General features: G+C 37.4%; 1 protein-coding gene across 2 annotated transcripts; it reads right to left on the reverse strand.

The window, feature by feature from the left end:
- FAM114A1 (family with sequence similarity 114 member A1) lies at positions 1-26121 on the reverse strand. 2 transcript variants are annotated; one of them, XM_065737139.1, is made up of 14 exons: positions 26093-26121; positions 23695-24044; positions 22571-22655; positions 15713-15826; positions 15433-15539; positions 14610-14744; positions 12006-12158; positions 11214-11337; positions 6637-6722; positions 5396-5560; positions 4010-4149; positions 2988-3060; positions 1595-1648; positions 1-261 (listed from the first exon to the last, which is right to left on the reverse strand). In XM_065737139.1, the coding sequence occupies exons 2-14, from the start codon at positions 24034-24036 to the stop codon at positions 160-162; spliced, it is 1680 nt and encodes a 559-aa protein (XP_065593211.1). In that variant the 5' UTR covers positions 24037-24044; positions 26093-26121; the 3' UTR covers positions 1-159. The 2 variants fall into 2 exon arrangements, with proteins under 2 accessions (XP_065593211.1, XP_065593212.1); XM_065737140.1 differs by lacking the exon at positions 26093-26121 and having other exon boundaries at positions 22575-22655; positions 23695-23771.
- Between the last annotated feature and the right edge of the window lie 414 nt (positions 26122-26535).

The following is a 26535-nucleotide window of genomic DNA, read 5'->3' on the forward strand; positions in this document are numbered from 1 at the left end:
TTTTAAAATGTTGCTTGATATTGTATGTGCAAAACTGTGTTGAGTGTCATCAGAGGACTCCTTGTGGCCAGACGTCTTCCATACCACCTCTTCCATCCACATACATTAAAGGGTCTGTGGTCTCTGTTAAGCCCAGAGGTGACAACTGCTGGGAGATTGTCACTCTTGTGCTTTCAAACAACTGGTCTGGATATGTGAAATTTGCAGCACTGGAAGCAATAGCTGGAAAGCATCCTGAACATAAGTAGTACTGTTGCAACCCTAATGGGGAGAGAAAGTAAGGTTCATCAGTTTACTTGTCACGTATTTCAGGAATTACAATGCAGTTATAGAGTAAACTGTCTTTGTTAGATCTGTGTCATGCTGTATTAGCATATGTATTCCCACAGGATTTTAGAATCTTTAGATAACAAAAATGATGCATTACAAAAGCCTTCAGTAAATAAGCATGGCCTGAATCGCTTCATAAAAATCTGATTTCCCCTCAGTTTGAACTCCTGGAGAGTTTTGTCTGTGAGAGAATAACATGGCACTGTATTCAGAAGTAGATCTGATTTTTTAAATACAAATCAACTATTCTTTCCATCAACTGAACTAATTTTAAATTTGGTGTAGGTGGAAGAAGTGTCACTGAAATTAACACTTTGAATTGTTATAATGATTTAAATACACCATTTAGTATTTGCAGAACTTCTAACACTGAACAGCACAGCAGCTTGTAATACTTCATGAACCCAGGCTGGACTAATATGTGTTTCTGTAGAAATAATGAGGTTATAGAAGTACAAAACAGCTTATTCCACTATTCTGGTCCTTCCCAGACACTGCAAGCCCTGGACAATATAAAGATGCATCAGTTGCAATAGCAAATTTACCTTACAGTGTAAGAAATCTTTAGTAATATTTATTACAGTCTTATTCAATTATTTCTTATCTTCCTTAAAGATACTAAATTACACAGAACTGCTTATTTTAGAACAACCTTTTCATCATTTTTAAAAGAATGTGGCTGTTAGATGCAGAATGACAAACTGCAGTCACTATTATTTGTATGTTTATGTTTAAAGAAATGTGATCTAATAGCTGATGGAAAAGAGCTCATGCTGTAAATAGTACACATTACAGTACTGTGTGAGCAAATATGACCTCTTCTCACCATGGTAAATTGAGGCCCATTTTACTTACTGTGCTTTTCTGATGAAAAATAGATCATGGTGAATCACAGAAGAATCATTAATGAACATTTTGATGTCTGACACATGGCTATCCATGCACTGACCAATGCTGCTGGACTGTGAATCTTAGTAAAAATCTAAATGCCTATGGATAGGAAACTGCAACATTCCTGCAACCCAAACTTTAAAGAAGCACAGGCTGAAACTAGCTGTGAGCAAAAATCACTTTGCAGGATTTGAAATTGTTATCAGAACAGCTAAAGCAGACTTAGCCCAGGCAACTTCTGTATAAGTTAAAAAAGGGCTCAACAGCACCCTCCAACTTTCTGTTGTGCTCTAAGCTCAGACATAAATGTGACTGTTTCATTTTGAAATCATTTCACTAGAGTATTCCTAATGTGAGAAAAGTGACAGCTTACCTCTAATAATACACTGTCAATGATGGGGTTAAGAACCTCTGCCTTCATACTGCTCTGTAAACCAGAAAATGAAATTAAATGCCAGGACAAGAAATGCATTTAACAGGAATATATTGGTATCTGAGCAGTGCTTTTATGGATTCTTGGTTCACCTTGATTCTCATTCATATTGTTTATCACAGTATTCCCTTTTAACTGTGCCTACATTTCATACACACCTCAGTAGCCCCTACGCATTTCTGCCACTGAGTACAATGAACTGAGACACATCCAGGATTTTACTTCTACATTAGTTCATGTAAAGCAGAGTTTCACAGTGCTTGGTTTCCCGTGGATTTGAGATCTATGTGATTACATTGTCCTCCTGTCTGACTGCCAGTGCCCTTTTCATCCCCCTCATAGTTTTTTAGCCCCTTCTTGATTTCAAGGAGAAGTACAGGTTGGAAGGATAAAGATGTTCTTAGATAGTTCCTGAAAATCTGTGGTTAGGTAGAAGTGAAGCCCAAAGTAGTTTCCCTTCAGAAGAAGAAACAGGTGAAGCAGACCCTCAGCCTGGAGACTATGCAGTTGAGTTGGACAACACAGGCTAGCCAGTGAATATGTGTGCCTGGCTAGGCACACACAGCATTTTTGTCAGCTACCAGCCAGGACTGAGGATGGGTACACAGAGCAGAGATGTCACTAGAGGCTACATAATTAAAGCCCCAGAAAACCAAGGGTAATCATCTCTTCTGCTTTTCATAATGACAGAAGTTCTTTCCTTTTTTCCTTCTAACTATTCTGTGCCCCTCTCCTTGAGTAACCAGGAGAGCCAGAACCCTTCTCTGATATATATGAACATTTTCAGCATCAGCAAAATGTTTGCCTCTGGATCCTGGTAGAATATTCCGATGTCAGTCCTTTTTAAAATACCTTGGAAGGCAGGCCCATGGGATCGCTGCTGCACTACAGTGTCTGCCCATTTGTCTCTGCTACAGTGATCCCTTTGCCAGTGAAAGCAAAGGAAAGGTAACAGGGTTGGGAAGGGGAAAGAAATGACATTTCTATAAAGATGGCCACGGATAACTGGGTGTTCCCAAGTAGCCTGCCTTAGGGTATTAGGCAGCGTGGTTTTTTAAGATGAAAGTCCAGAGAGTTTTTCAAATCTCTTATGAGATCCTGAGATTATTTTCTCTTATGAGAAAATTGGAGAATGGTGTCTAGAAAGAGATTTTAGAAGGCAGAGAACACACTGCTGTCTATCAAGGCTTATAAACTTGTAGGAATCTGCTAGGAAAGCACTTTGTGCTCTACCTGAACAAAGAACTGCCCTTTTTTTACTGGTAATACTTCCTATTTTAAGAAGTGAACTATGTTAACAAAAGGTCAAATGGGAAAGAAAATGTTATCTTACCCCAGCTGATGTTAAGGAATCAGCAAACTTCTTCGATAAAGATGAAACTTCATTGCACATAGCACTCGTTAAACTGTTTTAAAAAAGGAGAGACAGATACAAAATTACAGCCTTTTCCTGGAAGTAGATAAAAAGCCTGTGACTTCCACAGGCACTGACTTCATCCTGGAAGCCAGGAATGTTCCTAAGGCAATTCTAGTAATTTTTAAAATACCTCAGGGTACATTTTGCTCATCATATAAATTTTATATTCCTCTGCTGAAAATTTCAGTGGTGACTACAGCAGCAAAATGTTGTCATGTTGGCTTAAACACTACTCTTTTTTGATAAAATATTTCTATTTTAAAAATTCTAAGCTTTTAGTTTTACTGTTGTTTTTCTGATCCTTGTAGGAACGCAACTCCCAGAAATGCTGTTAGAAATAAACTGAATTTTAATGACAACAGTGAGAAGATTCACTCTTACTTGTGGTTAAAGTGCAAGAGGAACAGGAGATCTAGTTCTAATTCTAGATCTTTAACTGTTTTGCTAAATATTCACAAGTACATAATATTAAACCTCATCCTGCAAAGCACTTGTTCAAGAACTTCGTTTCTGATATACTATACCCCTAGACTTTGCTAGGGCTACTATCTCTAAAGACAAACACTTACTGACATACTTTACTTACTTAAGACGTAAATGCTTACAACTTCTTGGGGTGAAATCCTTATGAGGTAAGCAAAACTCACTGAAATAGTAGAATCTATTACAAAAGAGAGCTTTACATTTGAATTCTGAGTCCCCCCGTGTAAACTAGCTTCTTAAATTTATGTATGTTCTGTGGAGTATTGCTACAAAATTACTGATAGGTAGCCTATGTGACTTGACTACATGAGGAAATACAGTGCCAAGACCCCTAAAGCCAGGTGCTGTTTATTGATTTATGAACTTACTGTACCTTCAAGCATCAAAAGCTCTGAAGAACTTAATGAGTTTCAGGCTAATGTCAAATGATCGTAAGTGAAATATGCAACACTCACTTTGTCAGTACTTTTGCTTGATCTTGAGCTGTTTTTTCCACTTCCTGCCCATGTAGAATTAATTCAGCTACTTTATGAAGCTGTTCTATACAACGAGCAGTTACCTCAGCCAGACTTTCAATGGACAGCTTGTAGATTTCCTTAAAGAATAGGGAACAATATCAGCAATAATAGCTGCACTGATAAATATACATACATACATATACATATATATATATGTGTGTGTGTGTGATAATTTGAATCATAGAATACTTCTCCTCCTCCTCAGATAGAGATACCACCACTCATTCACCATAAAGTCATCCTCAGAAATGAAAAATGAAATACCCACAGATTACAAAATACAGACCATATGGTGATCAAGAAAAACTAGTAAGAACAAATCTCTCATTTATTTGGAAGGGAAATCTGTCAGGGTCTTAGATTTTCAAAAACAGTGCTTTTAAGTCATTCCTAACAAATACAAAGATCCCTTTACTGTAGAATAAGTCACAATTAATTTTGTATGGAGCCCAAAGTATTAAGTCATTCATTTCCAGATTAGAAGTTGATAAAACTCCCAATAAAAATGTGCTTCTTCTCAGCAATGATTAAAAAAATGCACCTAGGACTCTGGCATCACTTTCACCAGCTGGTGCCAGCTGGAAATCTGCAATCACATAAAAATCTGTAATATATACAATGTAACTCAATTTCCTTCTTCAGACTAATTTTTTTCTGCAAGGAAACATACCAGATAATTTCTCTATTACAGTTAATTAAAAACTCCTGATAAAGATCCTAACCACTTTTAAAATTGTTATAACTTTGCATAAAATTTTTAATTGCTATCTACCACATCAACAAGAGGTGTTGTCTAAATGAAAAAAGTATAGTTAGCCTTCAGTTATTTTTCATCAAGATAATTAATACTTATGAATTGCCTGAATATTGTTTGTCTGGTCTGTTTATGATTTGTGCTGTTCGTGAGATTAAATAAAGCGGCAGAATTTTTGCCATGAACTGTGACTGGGAGAAAATGATCCTAAGGAATGTTGATATTTGACCTTCTCTGTTCTTCAGATTTACACCACAGAATTTCTCAGCTCACTGTATGTTGCTTATATCTGCACACACAGAAACGTAGACAGGAAGAAAATGTGATGAGCAGAGGTTTTGGTACTTTGATATTTACTAATGGGAAAAGACTAACAGTAAAAATATTTCTCTAAGTTAATTTCCTATTGGGTCTATATTGAGCAGTTACATATTAATTTTTCTCAATAATTCAATGAGTTTAACAAGTAAGAATAAGATACAATACCAACACATAAGATGAAGAAGTAACCTTATCTAAACAACTATGAGAATTTGTTAAAATTAACTTATCCTCCAAAGGTATTTTACCTCCACGGTTTTGCTTTTATTCACTTCTGATTTATCATTGTCAATTTTGTCTTTTTCAGTGTTTTCTTCTTCAGGTTCCCCAGGTTTTTCTTTTAGCTTCTCTTCTATGTCTACTGAGGTGGATAAACTGGCTTCTTCCAGCCACTCATGAGCTTTTTTCCTAGCCTGCCAAACAAAAAACCCAACCCCAAAGTACAGTTAAAATAGGGAATATCAAATAATGTTCCTAAATATTAATTAACAGTGCATATAATTACTTTATTATTATTCAGAAGTTTTAAACACATCAAGTCTCTGGGTGGCATTTAGTTACATATGTTTTCATGAAACAGTAGAACTACTTCTGACTACATAAAGATGGATAAATCCTGTACAGGTATAATGTTCTTAGCCAACACAAAGAATTAGTGTTAATAGCTATGCATATTTCAAAGTGACTAATATTTCAGCTTAATGAGGCATTGCTCAAAGGAATTTATATGGAAATAACTTTCTCAAATTAAGAAGAGGTTAATATAAAGAAAGGTAAAAATATTGGAGAGGTAAGGGAATTATCCTAAGTTCTTTGCAGAAAAAAAATGGAAAATTGCTGCATTTTCAGCTCCCTTCCCAGGCTTGAAGGTTTGATTAGAGTGAAAAAAAATCTTAAAGTTGTATCCAAGCTTCTAAGACAACTTTTATAATTAGTAGGAAATTTGTTATTTCTCTTTTTTAATGTAGAGTTGAATTAAAACAAGTTAACAACCTAAGCCTAAACTGGTGATCAGTAAGCTATCTATGCAGCTAGAGAGAAAAACATTTATCTGATCAGCAGATGAATCACCTTTAAGGGTGCTTGATGGCAAAAATGTGACTACTGATGTAATTTGTTTCTAGAAATCTAATTTTTAGATGGTAAAGCTTGATGATATAAATTTAAGACCTCCTTTCTAGCTGAGAAAGTCTAGATAAGTCCCTCAGAAACATGCTCCCAAATTTTGCCACAGTTCTTTGTACCTAAGACCAAGTCTGCTTACCTCAGAGGTTCAGCTGAGACATCTCCGCTTCAAGACATGGCCTACTGTGCTAGTTGGGCATTTCAGCTGTCACTAATCTCAGCTCTTCTGTGAAAGTATTTATACTTTTAGTCACACTTCTTCTAAACTATCTGATCTGAGCTAGCTACAGCTCTGTGTCAGACTGGAACAAAGATCTCTCTCTTTGCCCAAGAGAAAGAGGGCATTTCACTGACAGCTACTAACCTTATTCAGTTTGTCAGGAGTTGCAGCCACGTGTAATTCAAACAGCAGCTCGGTGAGCATGCTGACAAACTCTTCTCCCATATCTACTGCAAGAGAAAGACACTTTTTGTTATTATTAATATTTTATACCATCTAATAACTCCAGCCAAATAGCTCCTGCTCTAGAAATTGAAGACCAGTGACAGTGGTATAATGAAGAGGGAGACAGGTGCTCAGAGAAGAGGGAAAGCAATAGAGGTAGCTATGCAATTAGATGTCGTAGCTCGACACTGACTATTCTTTCCACTTCGTTTTAAATACTATCATATTTCACTAAGGCAGGTAAGCAGAGAAGTTGCATGCTTCCTAATTACCTGATGAAAATGCACAACCATGAAGTAACCAAAGAATAGACACCAACCTCTTCTTTCAGGCCAAAGAATAAAAACTCTATCTGGGCCAGATACTAACACAGTTTCAGAACAAACACTGGAAAATATATTCTCAATTATTCTGTCTGCAAACTGCAACTAAGAAGTATGTTTTCTTTGGATTTTAAGATTGAGCTTTGCTTAAATGAAGAATTTTTTAGAGAAATGAGTATTACACCTGTGTCTTTGTTGCACAAGGTAAAGGTAAATACCACTGGTATTTGAATTTCACCTTTGTTATATACGTCTCTTTGACCACCAGCAGTTGGCATTGCCTAGCATGCTCCAAGCTCCTAAAAGCTGGTAAATTAGGTTCTTCCGTTAAGCTATGCTGACTGAGTTTGGACTCTTAACATTTCCTAATAGGATATGCAACATCCATTTTTTTAGCTTAATAACTTTAAAAAATTGAAGTCCCGTTACTGAGCCTGATAGAAGTCCAGCTACTTTGAAAATGAATGTCATGTCTTGCTTTGTCCTCACTTTATGTCCTGGACACACTGAATTCACTTGTTCTTAAGATAATGCTGAATTGTTCTATAAACTGCAGCACACTGAAAACAGATAGGCAGTTCAACAGATCACTGCAGAGTTAGCAAAACTGTTGATAATTGGCATATTCATCTCAGTAATTTCTCCCTTAACCTCACATGCTTGCACATGAAATCTTAGCTGTTAATGGCTTTCAATATGTAGGCAAAGCCACTTCTCTATTAACTTTTTCATAAACAGCAGAAAAAGAAGAGAAGCTGCAGTGAAAATTACATGAAAGGGTTGTACAATCACAGTGTGAGGAAAACATCAGAAAAAAGAAGGGCTTTCTCCTACTAGTATCAGAAAATATCCTTTTCCTCTCTTTTCCTGTTCTTTTTCACCTCTCACTGAGCTTGGCAAAGAGACAAAAAACCTCCAACCCCAGTTCAATCTTGTCAAGAACAAAGTCCAGCCCCACTCCTTTCTCAAATCAGCCCTCCAAAAATCACTGTGGTGATTTCTCCTTGTGTAGGACTGAAAGCATTTAAGTTATAAACTGAAAACAGCACTAAGATCTCTGAATGACATCCGAAGAGCTTATGTATGTAAAACAAACAGCCACTCTTCTTCAAATGCAAATGCTCAAGTATAAGAGACTGACTTTCCTCTCACCCTATTATATGTGTATATATATGTGTGTGTGTGTGTGTATAGTAATGGTAAATGACACCGCATAAATAACATGGCCTTGCTTACAAGGAGCTGGCAGAAAAGTCAATTAGTCAATAAGTGGTAATTAACTTGTTTTTTAAATATTACTCAGTGGATAGGCAAGTTTTAACATGTTCAGACATCAACAGATGATCTCTGGCTTCTGCAAGGGGGTGGCTTAATCATATAAAGGAACAAAATCCACAAGTTTTATCAAGCATGGAAGCATGGAAAATCCTACGGAAGGTAAGTTTATGATTGCTATAAACTAGCTAGCAAGGAGGACCAAAACTCAAAATTCTTTCCCAAGTTTTAACACAGCCCGCCACATCTTACTAGACGATCAAGTTTAAGAAACTATATGATTTTATAATAAAAATATGCCATTAAATGAACATATGTCTTGCAGGCTTAATTTTGTAAGTGTAAAACCTATTAATGTGCTTAACAGGACCTTGCTTAGTGAAAACTAGAATGAAGCCTCATCTTTAGAGAAAGACATGAGCTGCTTTTAACCCTGACCAGCCAACCCATTGTTAAACGGTACTTTTATCTATGCTGGATGCCAAATGATGTTTAAAATTTCTCCTAACATTTAACACAGACCATTTGCCCAGCGTAAATTTAAAGATCAAACGTGCTTCCAGTGGGGGACACATACTGGCTCACTCCTAAGAGCTAAACTTAATTGTTAAATGTGATAAGAACACTAAGTGCAGCCTTAGAAGGAGCTGCTGGAACATAATTTGAATTATGTAAAAACTGGCAAAAAAAGTCTGAGTGGAATATGAAAGTTCAACAATACTGTGCTTTGAGGAAACGGACATATAAATTCCAAGCAGAGTCATATGCAAAGGTGCTAGATATTGTTTATCTGAAAATGGCAGACATCTGTCATGTAAGGGCCTATTCATAGAAGCCTTCAAGTTTTTACAAGGTTTTATGCATCTGCTATTCTTAATAAAAACACTGCAAATCCTATGCACTCACAACTCAATAAAAGGTCTGTTTTCCCTGACTCAGGAAGTTTTATGAAGCTCCTACAAAGCCTTCACTCCCTCTGACAGATTTTAATGAAGATTACACATTTTTGTGACAAGGACTCAGACTGGGACACTGCCTCGAGGGGTCATGCCAAAGTACTGCAGAGTTCAGAGCTCTCTCTCTGCAGTGCTGCATGTACTCTGGGTTAGAGATGAGGCTGAATGCCACAATTCCCAGTCAGGAGAGTGACCACCTTCTGTCAGCTCCGTCCTAACAGAGCGCTATGCAGAAGGGTGATTCACTTTTGTAACTTTTGATGTCCTCCAGTGGAAATAAAATTTATCCTTAAGTTGGAGTAATAGTAATAGAATAGTCTTAGTAATAGATGAAAATTATCTGTAGTTCAAGAACTAATAAATCCTGAGTCTGACTGCATGGAAGGACACGTGTCACTTTGAATTGCAGCCTGAACTAACACCCATTTCACTGCAAGGTGAAACAGACTGCAGCTAGCACTTCTGCTCTCACAGAGAGGAGATGTTTCAGTGCAGTCTGACACTTGTGCAGGGGAAAACCTGCAGCACTTAGAATTTGTTCTTTTTTTTTTTTTTTAAGGTGCTCATTGCCTTGGTTCTAGTGCAAATAAGAAAGCAGTTAATGTTTCAAGCAGTGTTCAGCAGTTGTGTTTCACAAAAAAAAAAAAAAAAACAACAAACCCAGAACATCTAACCACCAGAGTAAATATCACTTTGTGCAAGAAACAGTGCTTTTCATGGAGTCTGGTTTCCCAGTAAGGAGCTATTTCCCACACAAATTACGGCACAACACAGGTCATGAATCCTCACTCTAAAACAGCACAAAACTTTGCCATTGCAAGACTTCAAAGTGAACACTTGCTGCTCCTTTGAGAAGCAATAGTCTACCTGTGAGAGACATCATGCACACTGTATAAGCATTGCTAGAAAGAATGCAGTCTGTCTGGAAAAGATCTTCCAGTTGGAATATGTGGATGTGAACACAATTTTTCCACCTTTGCTGAGGGCAGAGAAATGACATCTCACCACCTTGTAGAATAAGGTTTATGGGTAAAGCATCTGTGAGAAGATCAAAAGGATGTGAAGGAATATATTTTAAAGTAAGGTTCTGAATGTGAAGTTTAATGGCATGAGTTAGTCTTCAGTCAAGGGGATTCTTTTTATTTGCTAAAAGAGATTTGGTACGATCTCACAGGCAAATTATGGTAACTTTTCCTGATCCCAGTCTATTTTGGGAGAATGCAAAAAAAAGAAAGTTCCTTTTTAAGACACTTATATTGCCACTAGCCAGATGATCCACATATTTTACCCTCAATTTTGAGAGCTGATCTACGGATTATCATGTTAGTCCCAGCCTGTTCAGTGTTTTGCACTGTGATAGCTAAGGTATGCTCCTGCTTATTATTAACTTATTTCTCACCCTCTATATTACACATCTTGCTAGGCAATACGTCGAATGTATCTTTGCCATACTGTGTTTGAAAGTGTTTTTCCTTCAAAAAGTTCAGGTTCTTCTAGGTCCCCTTAACTACATTCTAATCCTTTCCCCACCTAGCAAGCAAGGGTGCAAAGTCAGGATAAAATTGCTAAATGGAAAAGCATTGCTACACAATTTTAAGTTTTCAGATTAAACAATTTTAAGTTTTCAGATTAAACAAATTCTATAAGAAAGCCCCAGTCAGAAGGTTATTTTCCCTTTTTATTTCAGTTTTACATGATGATATGGCAAAATAGTATAGCACGTTCTTACCTTGTATTTTCTTTACCTCACACTTCAATTACAACGTAAATCCAAAATTACATGTTCTTCCAATTTCCAGAACATCAAGAGTATTCATTTTAGTGACATTCCCATGAGGAATACTGAGATAACAGACATCACAATTTGGATTGCAATTTTTAAAATGACTGTATATAAAAGTAACAATTGTTCATATGGTTAATTCTCTGCATTTCTTATTACCTTTCTGTGCCTGTACCACATCATCATCTGAATCCTTTGGAACAAAAATCTCTTTTATAGCAATTAAATCATTTTTTACAATCTCCAATTGCTCTCCATCAAGTGTTTCCAAATATGACTGAATCTGTAAAAGAAAGGGTGAGCATTCCTAAATGAAACAGGGCCTTTCTTAAATTGGTAATTTTGAGCCTGATGCCAAAACTGGCTAAGAAGTAGAAACTTCCATTAAACACAAATATCTCTAGCCTTCCAACCTATGTAGATGTCTTTAGTTCTCATAAAAAAAAAAAAAAAAGATGAGTGTCACAAAAATTACACCAGCCTTGCAAGATCATCAGCTTCTCTACCTTCTACCAGAACAATTATTCCTGAATGTTAAGTATCAATGCCGAATACAAAAACAGAAGACTTGAGCCTCCTTGAAATTCTGGAAATACATCAGCCTGCATAGTGTCACAAGATGAGATATCCACTATAGAATCTCAACAGAATTAGTTTTCAGTTGTGAAGTTGTTTCTTTCTCTAATATTCTCTAATATTTCTCTAATATTTCTTTCTCTAATATTCTCTACTATTCTTTCTCTAATATTCTCTAATATTTGAGTTAAATTCTAGGTGTATTGAAACGAATTTCCTGAAGACACAAACTAGTTGGCCCCTAAGGCCAAACCAGCTTTTTCTTAAAGCTGATGAAAAACTTACTGTTCATTTCATGTGCAACTACACAGCAAAATAAAAGTAAAGAACAGTTTTGTACCAACTATTGTGATTTGTCCAGTCTGCATACTATACCTGGTTTTCACTTTCATTTGACAAGATTTCTAGAGCTTCAAGATGAGACAAACCCTGGAACTCATCAAAAAGAAGTCCATAGTGTGCTGTTCTTTCAACTGTAACTTGCTGGGCCCGTCTCTGTTTTTCTTTTTCTTTAGCTTCTCGCAGCAGCTGCAAAAATACACATCATTTCTGTTGTTTTATTGGTGGTGCTGTAGCTATGACAGATTTTATTACTTTCTGCTTCTGCTTGTTTAGAAAGTAGTGATAAAATTTGGGACTATATCACACCTGCAGAGCCGAAATTTTAGAGCTGAAATACAACTTTTTTATTTTTTTTTATAAACAAGTCTAATAAAATATTTATGTAGCACTCTAAGTGTGTTTTTCCCATAGTAGTTGCTAACCATCTTTTTTTTTTTTAACAATGAGCAAACAAAAAATCTTTATGCTTTCAAAAGCAATGTGTGCTATGAATACCATCTCATAAATGTAGCTACCAATTATAATGGAAGAAAACTAAAAAGGACTACTTAATACATAGCCTTAAAGACTCCTACAATTCAGACCACAAAATTGAAAGAATATTATTTTCAGGACCAACTACCCATTCTGCATAAAAAATGTACCTACATAAATATTTCCAATGTAAACAAAATATTTTTAGTAGACATTAAAATCAGTTTTATGTGACAGCAAAACTGGTAAGAGAGATATAATTAGGTGTGTCTTTTTCACGGATGAAGAAGAACTATACTGCATATACTTGGAGATATTTTGGAGTGATTTTCTTATAAAGCAGACTTTTATGGAAAGTTTGGTCTCTTGTATGAATTTGCCACTGTGAAGTCCTTAATTAAGTACAGCCCAACTGCACCTTAAACCACCTACAAGCCTCTCAGTACAGGTAAACTACACTTACACTGTTGCATCATTCAAAATTTCTATGATGAAAGACTTATGACAACAGATTTTTCAGTCTCCACCATCAAAAAGTTACTCACAGAATATACAAACATCTTACATACAAATGACCAAAAATGAAGCACCATGTTATGAAAACACAAAAATCAATATGTACCACTTTCTATATCAGATTTTGTGGCTGGATTCATGCATACTATTTAGGAGAGTATTCTCAAAGTCTCACTTTAAGCCTACGTGCCTAACTTTTCTTAGGCTGTTGTATAGTCAGTAGAATGGCTCAGACTGCTTATAACCCAGTTTAAAGCCAACCCAACTTAGTCACTACGGGTGGATCAGAGTAACAAATTGCAAAGCACTGGGCATGGCTAGGGAACTGGAGCTTGATCATTTATAATGTCAAATTTTGTTGTTTCTGAAAGATTTTTCCTACACAGACAATATCAGTTTTATTTTAATCTCTCTTCATATTTGAGTTATTTGATGATCCTACTTGTTTCTTTAGTTTTCATATGTTCAGAAATACTTGGAACAATGAAATTAAAAAAAAAAGTTAAATCCATGCCTCAGTTAAGTCAACAACAAAATCTCTCTGCTTTACATACATCCAGCTTCTCATATATGGTATCAAATAAGCTTGTACAAACAGCCTTGTGTTTAAATATGTGCATGCTACAGTCTAGATAGCTTTTCCTCGGTAGATCAAAATTTTCAGTCTTCATAGAAACTGCTTTCATTACTGCAGATCTAATGACATTACAATGTGAAGTGCTTTGGGATTCCTTCCATAGAATACACTCTACAAACTTAAGCTTGAGCACAATGGCTACAATAACTTGATCAGATGTCCAGAACCACACAACACAGACTTCAGCTGTGCTACTGAGACTGTAGCATGTTATGCCTAAATGTATTTCCACTTTATCGGTGCTAACTTCAAAACAGAGTGCTGCTGCAACAGAAATAAGTCATCTGTGTAACTGCATTAACGTTTTCTACTTCTTTTTGACCTGCTGTGACAGTAACAGTCTGTTTCAACTTAAGATGACTGATACTAAAGATGAAACATCTAATTAAAAGAAGAATCCCTTACTACTTTCTACAAGAGAGTAAACATGGTAAAATGTAAGTTTCTTTTCCATGTCTATTGATTTTTGCAGCTTTCTTCCCCTCAGGAGAGCAAAAATGATTTGTACTGGTAGTGCATGTACAGCTGTTCTATTACCATGTTTCTGAATCTTTAAAGACACAAATCATGACATGACTCTTCTCTAACGGTACCTTTAATTTACTTGGACATAAGATGTAAATTTTTGCAGCTTTGGTTCCTAATGAACCATACATCATATTCTATTTTTACTTATTTTCAATAAAAGTAGTATAGTGATGTTTATGTTGGTGTTACAAAAATGCTAACAGTTTGATTGTCTCTCTGGACCTTAATGGTTTATTACCACATATATTATATCATCAAAATCAACTATTCTGAATATAATTCTGAAAAAAGAATGATTTTACTTCACCTTTTGTAATATCTGAGAAGAAGAAAGAGTTAGAGCAAATACAAAGCATAATATTTATTTTCATAAGCCTAGCCAATATCTGCTACAATAAATAAAGCCTCTCCCTGAGGCATCTGAAATTCTGGAAAATGAATGTGAAGCTGCAGTGACAGTGTTGTATTAAAATAAATCCAACCTGAGACAGAGAAACTGTTCTTGCCATCAGTGTTTTTGTTCTCTTAAATCCAGGATCGTTTTCTGCAAGGACATTCATGGTTGTCTTCCCAATAAATTCCAAAGCATCTAAGCCTCCAGATAATACACTTTTCCCCTGTATAAAAGAATGAAATGTGGTTATTTCCTTTCCACTTTATGCTAATAGGAACTGTAAAGAGTATTACTTTTGCTGACACCATCTTAAAACATTCTGCTCCCTATATTTTCTCTGCTTTAGCTAACAATAGGATTTCTGTGCTCATACAATTATATTACACTGTTCCGAATACATTTCCAAAATGAAAAGAACTATACAAATATTTGTAGTTAATTAAATGCCTCACACAAGAGGAAATAAAACATTTGTTGACAATGAAAATCTTAAGAACAATACCACTTTTATTTTACCAAAAGTGGCAGCTATTCTTTGGGAACATATTTTAGGCAAGAAAAATGTGAAGCCAAATCAACCATGAGCAGAACGAGACTGCCTTATCAAACTGATTTCTAAAATTTTGGCAAGTGATTACTTCGGAAACAGCTACAAAAATGCAGTTGTTTTTCCTGTGTATTTTTACTAGCGTTATCCCACACTCACCATTTTTCAGCTGTGTTGAAAATGGATTTTCATTGGCTAATGATTTCAGTTTCAGTGGAAATAACATGAAATAGGGGTATTAGAGAGCTGTTTTTAAAAGGACCTACAACCGAACACACAATAATTGTTAAATGTGACCTGCACTGAACTACAGATGATGAAAAATCAAATCCCTAGAGAAGAGAGACCCACTAAAATGACTCACTGTGTTCTGTACAACATTAGTGATAGCTGACAACATTCCACGAGATCCGGATGAAGGAGAAGAAGGAATATTCTCCGAAGAGCTTTGGTCAGGAGCATCTTCTGCTTCTAACAAACAACAACAAAATAATTAAAAAAGGAGCAAGCTACAGCATTCTTTCACCTCTAAAAGTCACAAATTATAGTAAGTGGGATCCTGTGATCAAAATCTTAACATTTTGTGAATTGGACTAATTTGGCAGTGGCAAAAGCTTCAAAGATTTCAGTGACCTTGAACGTACGTGTAATTGATGTTTCAGCTGCAGGATGCTCTGCTGCTTCTGAAGATGTTGAACTTGTATGATGAATTCCTAGGGTAGTTCCTGCTTTTTCTTTTACTGCTGTTATCCCATGACCTGCAGCAAAAACGTACTTTAGATAATATGATTTGAAAACTTATTTCTAACAGTGCATAGCATCCTTATATACCATGAATGATCACCAAAACTAACTCATAATCAGACTAAGTATTGAAGCTACCTGACTTGTTTGTTTTCTAGGTCAGTAATTCGTTTGTTCTAACCATATCCAGTACATTAGCTGACTAGAAATGATAAAACTAAAATATAATACAAACAACACTATATCAAAAATGTTGAAAAACTTGTTTCAATTGCACAAATAAGCTGAAGTTAATTCTCTACTTTTCAAATGCTAAATATTCTATTATAAATACTTCTAATAGAAATTAAAAGCCGACATAATGCCATGGGGTTTGGCATTATTTTGATTTTAGAAGACAGATGTAGATGAAAAACACTTCCCTTAGAGGATACTATCCTCAGATTGTTCATCTGTTCTGTTTCTGGATATACCCCTAAGTAAGCACATTCAAGAAATGCTCATCTCATCACAAGTGAGGCAACAAATACACCTCCCTTGGCTGGGAGCTGGCCCACAGAGAATAAACAACCAAGCAGGCAAGCCCTCCTGTTTTATTGCAACACAAAATAACATGGCTCCAGTGATCTTGCTTTATTGTTTCTTGTAGAGTGCACACTCACTGCATCACTTTCAAAGTTGATCATTTCCAGCAGTAGAGCAACGTAGAGTACTTTAATTATCTATCCAGGAAAAGTATTAATGACAGTTCAGTTCTTCTTTGCCTCTCTACCTCAAACTGAACTGAAAATACATTAATAATTTCAGTAGAGCCATTAATACAGATGTTCTATTTTACATCCCATATGCATATACATGCATATATATATGTATATGCATATGTATATATATAGTCATACAAATATGCTTCTTGAAAATTTCATTAAAGAAAGATGTGGCAAAACTATTTGGAATGGAGTAAGAAGAAGGAAAGGTTAAATTTATGATTCTGTGATTTTTATATGAGTTGGACATCGGGTGCTCAACGAGTTCAACAATAAATATGATACAGAAACCATATGGGAAGTAGCACTACTGAAAGATGGCATACAAGAAAATCGGAGTATCTGCAGGAAAACATAAAGAGAAGAACAGATATTCCCTTAGGAACAGAACACCAGAAACAAGTCATTTTTTATATGAGAGTATAAACTACATCAGGCCCTAATGTTTTACACTGAAACAGAGGGACAAGGCACATAGACGCTTTTACCTGTCTAAAGAAAATATGGCCTTTGCCTATTTTATCTCATGTCTTACAACTGCAAAGGACATGCTAGGTTATCAGCCACAGCAGCGTAAGTCACTGCTGGATAACTTCTTGCCTTTTGTAAAATCTGCTCTGATACAGATACTGAAGAGCTACTCCATCTAATCACAATCTCACGCACATTTTAATTGGCTCAATGAAAATATTAACATGAATAGATTCTCAAATAACTTCTTTACTTATCAGATTCTGAGGAATCACTTAAATAACTACTAACCATGCTGTTAAATTTGAGTAAAAGACACTTGGTGTCACCTTCCTTTCCATTTCCACTGCTCACAAGTTTTTAAATCAGGAAAATAATTCCATTTTTTTCTATTGATCTATTTACTTCGACCTCCCAACTTAGCAGGTTTGGATTGCCTGCAGAGCTGAAAGAGGCAGACAAGCAGCTCTGGAGGAGAGTTCTACACATCCAAAACTGCAGCCATCCTCTGCAGTTACCTCTGTTCCCTGTCAATCTCTGCATCCTGTGGAGGAAGGAGTTGGAGATTTTATCCCTGCTTACCACAGTCTTTGTACCACAGGGGGATTCCAATTAAAATTTCATCTAGATAAATGAATGAAGCTTCAGCTGAAGATTAAGGCCTTCATATAGCATCTGAAACTGACCAAGAAACTGAGAAATCTGAACAAGGCTAGAGGGAATGGCTCCATTATATCTATACAAGTATGTGGAAAAGGCAGCTGTGCTCTGGTTATGTGCATTAAAAAAGTGGGAGCAAACTGTACCCACTTTAAGGCTACCCAATTAGCACTCCAGCCACTTCAGGGCTTCAGCAAAATTACCTTTCTTCTATTTAAAACAAAAACACAGGCTAGATTGTGATAAGACCTATGCCATCCAGTCTGTAAATCATGAATAATTCCAACTAAGCTCCTAGATGCAACTGCTTTCAGATCATCTTACAGAATTTATAAAAGTTTTATTTATAAAAGTAATAGGTATAAAGGCTACTGCAACAGTTTTTTATTTCTCAACTTCTTCTACATTATAAGATATAAAGACAGCAAATGGGACTGCAAGGCTTAAAGAAGAATCCAGTAGCTTTTCTAAAGCTAGCAGACAGCTTAGTTGTAAAAAAAAAAACAACCCTGCAACCTTTCAAGCATACAAGCTGTTTTCTTAAAAATGAAAGTCAAGCTTCAAATACAGACTGAGAATGTATTTTGCCTCACTTAAACCTTCCAGCTTAAGGTTTGATGTTACAGCTAGGCTGACCCAATGGCTTCTTGGTGCTCGTATGGGAGGTACTGCTCCTGCTTTCTACATTTGTTCGTCTGCCTGTCTTTGCACTTAGCTCATCCCACAGCAAATTGATTCAAGGCACTGAAGAGGAAGAAAATGGATTTTTCTTTCCTCTAGAGTTATTCCTATTCCAGTGACCCTAGAGGTTACTCTTATCATCATAAGAGGTTAAAATATCAGGTTTTCAGAAAGGCATGAGTACTGGCACAAGGAAGAGGAAGAAATATGCAAGGAAAAGAAAGGTGCAGGACATTCAGGACATTAGATTGGTTTAGCTTGCATTGGTAATCCAGTGTTAAAGTTTTATCAGCTGTTACTTAATAACTGGATTGTATAAATGCTGATTACTAAACAGTACAGTTTAAAAGAAAGTAAAACGATAACAATAACTACCAAGTTGTGTCTCAAGATCACAGTGAGCTTACTTCTACCATTTTATTATCCCAGCAACTATTGTGCATCGACAGTGGATCGACTTGACCGTGGTTCCACAGATGGAAAAAACAAACTTCCCGTACCTTTTAAAAACAACAAAAAAAACCCTCTTCGTCTCAGTACATGTCACACAGTCAACAACTTTCTTAGTGTGACACCTAGTGACAGACATTAAGCATGGCTCAGGCAGTGACATGGAGGCATTATGGAACCTGCTACATGTAGGAGTGTCATGTCTGCCTATCACAGGCAGGAATGCCAGGGAAAGGGACCATGATAAAAAAAAATGTTGAAGTCAGTTAAAAGTCAAAAGACTTCTTCCAAAGACAAAACCACTGCCAAAACAATCAGAAGCAACATGCTGCGTAAGTTAAGCAGCGATAATATGCATATTACAGAGAAACTACTGCTGGAAACTAAAATCAACAATGCCAAACATACAGCCATGCAGTAAAAATGCTGATTTATTTATTTATTTATTTGGGAACCTCTAAATCAGGGATTGAAGGATAATGAAGTTGAGCAACAATTTCAGTTCAGACTTAAGGAGAAAGTATTTGGCAAAAGTAGAACGTACTTAGGGCTTCAATATATTATCTAGACCACCCCAAACTGTTTCTTCTATTTTTACATTTTACAATTCTGAAGAAAAACAAACAAAGTAATGGGAAATACTTATCACACTTGACCAGACAAGAACCTGCATTAGACAATGATGGAGTGAAAGAAAAGTCACATACTGAAGGTGATGTTAATCAGTCTAATTCTAGAAAAGCAGCTTTCTTTTTGCCATGTGCTACACTAAAGCAATGAGCAACATTTAAATGAACTGAATTATGGCAAATCCATTTTCTGCTGTAGAATAGGAGATGAAGCTGCTCTGTTATCGGTTGAACTGCTCTAATATTAGAGTAACTTTAAAGGGGAATAATAAATATTTATTAAAAAGAAGAAAGGTTATAGAAATTTTCAATAGCTTTTTTACTTTTTTACTCTCCCTGTTTCTTGCTAGGTGTTACCATACTGATCAGATACATGGTATAACCAGTCCCACATCATGTCTGTGATGCAGACAAATGGCAAATACTTTACAGGATCAAGCATGAATTTTCATAACAAACACTTAGGAAATAAGCCATTGATATCAGTACAATAGTGTATATCTACATACACTATTACTCACTGTATTGATTTTCTAGAACAAGTATAAGAGTATGCATGTGGCATTTTGAGGGGTTTTTTTAGGCTCAGTGAACTAAATCTATTACAATGTTTAATTTAGCATACAAAGCTATAATCTCATAGAAAACAAATATAAATGTTGTTAATTAAGATTTAGTATCCAATATCAGACTTAGACTTCTTTGTAAGGAAAAAAAAGTAAATGAAAACATATATCTGACTATGGGTACAAGAATTTAATTTTGATTTCTATTTCCTTCAGTGCCTATTTTATTTAATAAATTCCCACAGGACAGTTAAATTCAAAATTATTAGATGTTAATACAGGAACTCAACCCTACCTGGACCCCAGGGTCATAAAGTGTCTCTGAGATGTGGATTCCAGGAAATAGGAAAGTAGAGGAAGTGTTGTACATATGTGTTTTTAGAGTCTTTCCCAGTTGCTATAAACTAGATAGCAGATAGACCCTCACTGTGACATAGTGCAACCTTTCACATGAAAAACTGCATTAATTTCTAAATGTTCTTGTTTTCCTTTCTACTTTTCTCCTTCACCTAGGCAACTCAATCTGCTCCAACTACACTCATTTTAAAATAATAATAACATTGCAAATGTATAGGTGATGTTCACATGGCCACTGTAAATAGATAGCATCACACAATCTTATCAAGTCAGACTGCCTAGGCAACAACATGTTTGCATATTTACACCCACTGAAAATTAGTTACAATGTTGACACGGTCAGATGGTATTTAATGTCAATTAAGAATGAATTTTTGATGTCTATGAACCAATACTTTTTATGGCCTATAACAAAACCAAGATGATATAAAACACAACGTGGAAATTCGCAAATACACAATGCTGGCAGCTTTATAGACAAAAGCAGCAAACAGCTGTAAATAGGATGTCTTGTTTACTTACCAAACAATAAGAAGGGATACAACAACACATTATTGTTCGCCTCCCAAACCTTTCTTAACAGCATTCATCACCCAGTCAAGCTCATGTCTGTTTGGCAAGAAAATATCCAAGGCTAAGCTGCCCCACATCAAAAGTATACTCTGTGACACCATCCTAATTGCTCTGTGAAGCTGAGACTTTTTAGCAACATAATACAGTGAGATTGTCACTGCAAGTCGACAAAAACAATGTCCATTTGCTAAGAAGTAATTTTTGAACTTGCAACATTAGAATATCCATTTGTTACAATGCTATTTACCACAGAATCTAGACAGGATGTAAACTTGGTTATCACACAGGTGAAAATCTACGTCCTGAAAGAGTTGTGTTCCAAGAGACCCATTGTTGCAACTATAAAAATGAACTCAAATAACTAATCCTTGTTATGATTTCCACTGGTAAAATACAGAATTACCTTTATGCATCTAACTGTTCTTTTGTTATTTACACTAAGCCCAACTTGTTTCAGAATGCTGTTAGTTGACAGAAATTGTGAAAGCAGCATCTTTTACTCCACCTACTAACAATGCTAGGAACGTTTTCAACACACAGGCCCTTCTACAAGTCTGAAGGAGAAACACTGAACAATACTGTTTAATACAAGTTGAGAACACTTCTGCAGTTCCAATGTTAATTAAGATATTTAGGTGAACAAATTGTGAGCCACATTAGGGAATTTAAAAACTAATTATAGGTGAAAATCCAGCTCTCACTTCATCTGTACTTTTTAAAATCAGACCCAGAAAACACCTTCCCACACTGCTACATGAAAGCTACTGTAGTGTAAGAGAAGGATGAAATACACTGCCTTTCAGCAGAAGCCTTTGTTTATATCAGTTTAAAACATCTTAGAAACACATTCTAAGTTTATTAGAGATGTTAACTGGTGGACTGTCTGAAGAAAAAACAGTTAGAAACTGCTGAGTGCAGGTGAAAATGGGAGTGACAAGGAAGTTCCCTCTTCCTCTGAGGAATGGACAGAAGCAGCTTACTGCCCTGGGTGGACTTGAAGAATTATTTGACCTTATATGTGGTCACAAAACCAGTAACTCCACTGAATCCACTGTTTCCATAACTAGCAATTAATTTGAATTCCTAGCTTCGTCTTCTGAAAACGTTGGTCTGATCCTTGATGAGAACTAACTAACAGCTTAGTAGTAGTTCTGTGAGAAATTGTTACCTGCTGGAAATTAAATATTGCATGTTCCACTTTCTGTCCATGTGAGTTTTTGATGTGCAATGGTCATGTTTTACCCGAAGATTTACCGTGCACATTTTGGGATGATGTATTGTTGGAAATCAGTGTATATGGAGAGGGAATGCAGGGTCCATGTATCAACATGCTGTTCTACTACCTGGATACTGGTGTGATAAAGCTTCATAGTTTCACTGTGTGTCAGTGAAAGCTGGAATAATTTATGAGAAGTCAGTTTATGCTGTACAGTTAGAAGCCATGGCATACTAACACCTTGCTAAGCCAATCAGGACAAATGAATATTGTTAGTCAAGGGAAGCACTCTGACTTTAGATGCTGTCTTTAAGATACAACAGGACATGTCTAATGTCATTAAAATCATGATTAAATGTATTTCCACAGACTTTACTGATGGAACACTTACCCACTGTGGCTGAAGCTGACGACAGGAGAGACTTGCCCCAGGAACCCCAGGCTCCCCATCTGCTTGCTTTAGATGAATCTGTGCCCTATAAGAACAGATATATTACTCTACTGACTAAAAGTCACGTTATCACAGTGACATCTTCTGAAGAATGATTCTTTATAGTCAAAACATACAGAGAAAGCCCAGAATGACTATTTGACTAAACATTTGCCACTAGTTCCTCTTAACAGATGCTTAAACTTTCGTGCAAAGTAGTCCACAAGATATAATTTTAACAACGCTGCAGGGTTGTTGCTGCTCTCGCCTCACTTATCCTTCCCCCAGGAGCAAACTGAGATCATGAAGCTCACTCTGACACTCTGATCTCTCAACGGCGACCTTCTCCTTTGATTATCTTAATACAAAGCTAGATAAGCTAACTCAAAGTCTAATTGGGAAGGTGCTAATATCAGTGCACATGTCTGTACAGTGAATACATGACTACAACTTCAGTGTGAAACCACAGTGTCTTCCAGAGGAGACAGGAACGTCTTTAACAATGTCATGTGTATTGAACATATATGCTGTAAAAGAAAAAAAGCTTCTTTTTCCTTTTTTTAATGAACTTCTTGCATTTGCTCACAGTAGTCTCAGAGGTTTGAGGATCACAAATCAAAAACCACTGGCTTGGAACAAAGAATGTTAGTTTCACTGAGTCTTGAGAAAGATACTTTATTTTTGTGAAAACAAGAAAGCATGAGACTTAGTGCTGCAAATGCAACCTAAGATCTGTACTCTTCAAAGTTCATTCTGTGAACTGAATGAAAGAGATTTGTACAGAAAACCAAACAAAATCATAGGATACTAGCTATATAAAATGGACTAAGTTCTTATTATGACACTGGCATAGTTTTTTTTGAGACTGAGTTAGCAAGATTAAATTAATATCATACCAGCAAAGAGAGACTCAGCTGTTCCTAGTTTCCAGAAGCCAGTGATGCAGTCTAACTGATTCTACCCTTGTGCAGGTTCTCTGCACTTAAGTCCCTAAGTTTTTGTAAAAAACAGTATAAGTGTTTTACAAAATTCTGTTCTTACAGAGCAGGGAGTGGAGGGCTTTCATGGAAGAAAGCATTACTCACTGAATTACTTTGTTCAGGCAACGTTTCTTCAGGCTCAGGTTCTGTATCAAGGCTTACAGTCTCAATGCACTCAGTGGACATGTCTTCAGTCACCTCTCCTTTGGAAGGCAGACTTTCAGCTATTTCGTCAGGCAAAGGATTTTCATTAATAAATATGTCTCCCTTCTGTCCATTACTGGCACCCTGAGTGTCCTGTCCCTGTTCATCTTGTGAGGATGCAGGCAGGATCTCAGCTTCCACAGGGTGCAGCACTGACTCCTGAGGTAATACATCACTGCTGGCCATTTCCATTACTTCAGGTTTTTCTTCAGATGGGATGTCATCACATAAGTCTCCAGACATTTTCAATTCTGAATATAGAAAAGAAGTTATTGTTTTCAGACTGTACAAGCAAATGAATATCCGTAAAACATGCAGTGCTTCCCAAAAGCTACTGATGAAAAACAACATAGCCTACAGGTACGCATGGAGCCCTGTGGTACATGTGTCACACTGTCCTGATGTGATTACTTCCAAAAGACTATTCACCTTGCAAGACTGCATCAAATAAAAAAGAGCAGCATTATTAGTTTGTTCTCCAAAATATTGCTTGGTGATGGAGAACAGATGTTTGTTTATCTGGAGAAGTCAACTATAAGAGCTTCCACGTGGTTAATTCCAATGTTCTTCATTAGGTATATAAGAAAGACCAACAGTTAATGGGATAATCTGATCTGAAACAGCCCTGAAACACAGTGGCCAAGCAGCTCACGCTCTCATTTTCTACACTTTCATTTACACAGGTTCCTACAGTCTGCTGATTGACAGTGAGAAGGATGACAAGGAGCTGAAAAAAGCACAGTGGTAATGTTAACGTATTGGAAAAGGGAAATAATTTTGAAAACATGACGGACCATGGTCCCTGCAGCCATTTTATAGACAGGAAAAATCCACTGCTCACACAGTCTCCATTTCTTGTCTCAAAGGCTTATTTCCTGGGGAGTGCAATGCTTCTTACCTATTCTTTAAATGTCAGGCATTAAGAATTAAGAATTAATTAAACAGAATTATGCTGCGTGATTAAGCTTCAACTATGAAGCCAAGGTAGGCTTGCATGAGGTACAATTATTGTTGTTTTTTGTTTTTGTAAGTTTAGAACTGAATTTCTCTTATTTACTACGCGTATTTCAGTGTAATTTTCTTCAAAAACAATGCTGTTGTTAGTGGATCAAGGATCCAGGCACTGAGCAAGTTCTGTCACTGACTAAGGAGACACAGTGGCAGGGTCCAAAAGCTCTGTACACTGATTGCCACTATTTACTTGTTGACAACAGCAGCATGCCTGGCACTGCATTTGAAAGTCAAACCTTAAGAGAGAGCTGTCACTGCAAGGCCTCATCTACACATGGAGTTGTATAGTGCAAAATCAACTCAAGTAATCTGTCTGGGGATGCTGTCACCCACTGACTCTCATTTGAATTAACATGGTCCAAAGTACGTCTTTGAAGGAGTGAAATTCTAGAAGAGACTGAAGAAAAAGAAAAGAAGGTGAAAAGAGGAATATGACTGTGATTTAGAATACTGCCTGACAAGCATGTATTTATACTGATGTGACTTATTAAAATCTGTGGAATCATGTACACCTGTGGCCTTAGCAGCCTGATAATCTAATTTGGATGTCGATCAGCTGTTTGAATGGCACCAAGAATAGCATTTGGGATCAGTGAACAAGAGTCATAAATAAATAAGCAGTCGATGCCACTTACGTTACCTCGGCTTACACCGGAACTTATTTTATCTTTAGGAAGCATCAATATCTTTACATTCATTACAAGCACTTGCAGTTTTCCATTAAGATACTGCAAATGCTATAAGATGTTTCGACGTAGACAACCATCACTGTAGTTTTAACACTATTCGCACTGCGATGAGTAGCACCACCTAACGAAAACGTTTCTAACTGCATCACCAAGGAGGGCCCTCTACTAAAACCAGCAAAACCTTTAGACACGCGTACCACAGTTCTGCACGGGACTGGATGCCAGCAGCAAATACCCAACGGCAGCGCTAGCATTTATAGGATCACACGCACGCACTCTTGACCAGAGCGGCTGATGTTCGGGGGCCGCCGTGGCCAAGTTCTCCCGCGCGATGCGCAGCAGCACGGCACGGCACGGCTCCGCGCTCCCACCCGACAGCCGCTGTCGCTTCACCCTCCTCGGGACCCGGCCCCGCCGCCACCTGCCTCCGCACAAAGCTGGAGGAACGGCCGCACCCTCAAACCCGCAGCTTCCCCATTTCGCTTCTTTCTTTTTCTTTTCGCTCTTTTAAGCCGCCCGGGCTCGAGCTATCGACGAGCAGCCCGCGGCCGGTTTCAAAAGCGGCAGCGGGGAAAGCAAGAGACCGCCGCGCTGCTTACCGCTCCGCGGTCCCTCGCGGCTCCGTCCCCGCCCCGCCACGTCGGCAGCAGCGGGGGGAGGAGGGAGCGCCGTCCGGGCGCGGCGGGACGGCCGGGCTGGGCCGCGCCGAGGGCGGGCTCTGCAGCCGCTCTCCCTTCGAGGCGGCCGCGACCCCCAGGGGTCCGACGGGTACAGCTCCGCGTGCTGAGGCGCTGCGAGTAGCGGCCGCTGAGCTGGCGTCCGTCTGTTTGTTTACTTATGCACTGAAAGTTTGGTCCTCAAAACGAAGCTGAACGCTGGCGGAAGCGAGAGTGGCTGCGGAGTTAAAGAACGGCGGTTTCGCTTCCAGGTGCCCCTTGGCACCCCGGCCGTGCCGGTTACAAACGCAGCCGAGTCGCTCGGAGGCGTGCCCGCAAATTTCCCCAGCAGTGCCCCTCACGCCTTTTCCCTTTTTCTTTCTGCC

The sequence above is a fragment of the Cyrtonyx montezumae genome, unplaced genomic scaffold (genome assembly GCF_038088225.1).
Source record: "Cyrtonyx montezumae isolate F1298 unplaced genomic scaffold, pur_monq_1.0 scaffold_2, whole genome shotgun sequence".
NCBI lineage: Eukaryota > Metazoa > Chordata > Aves > Galliformes > Odontophoridae > Cyrtonyx > Cyrtonyx montezumae.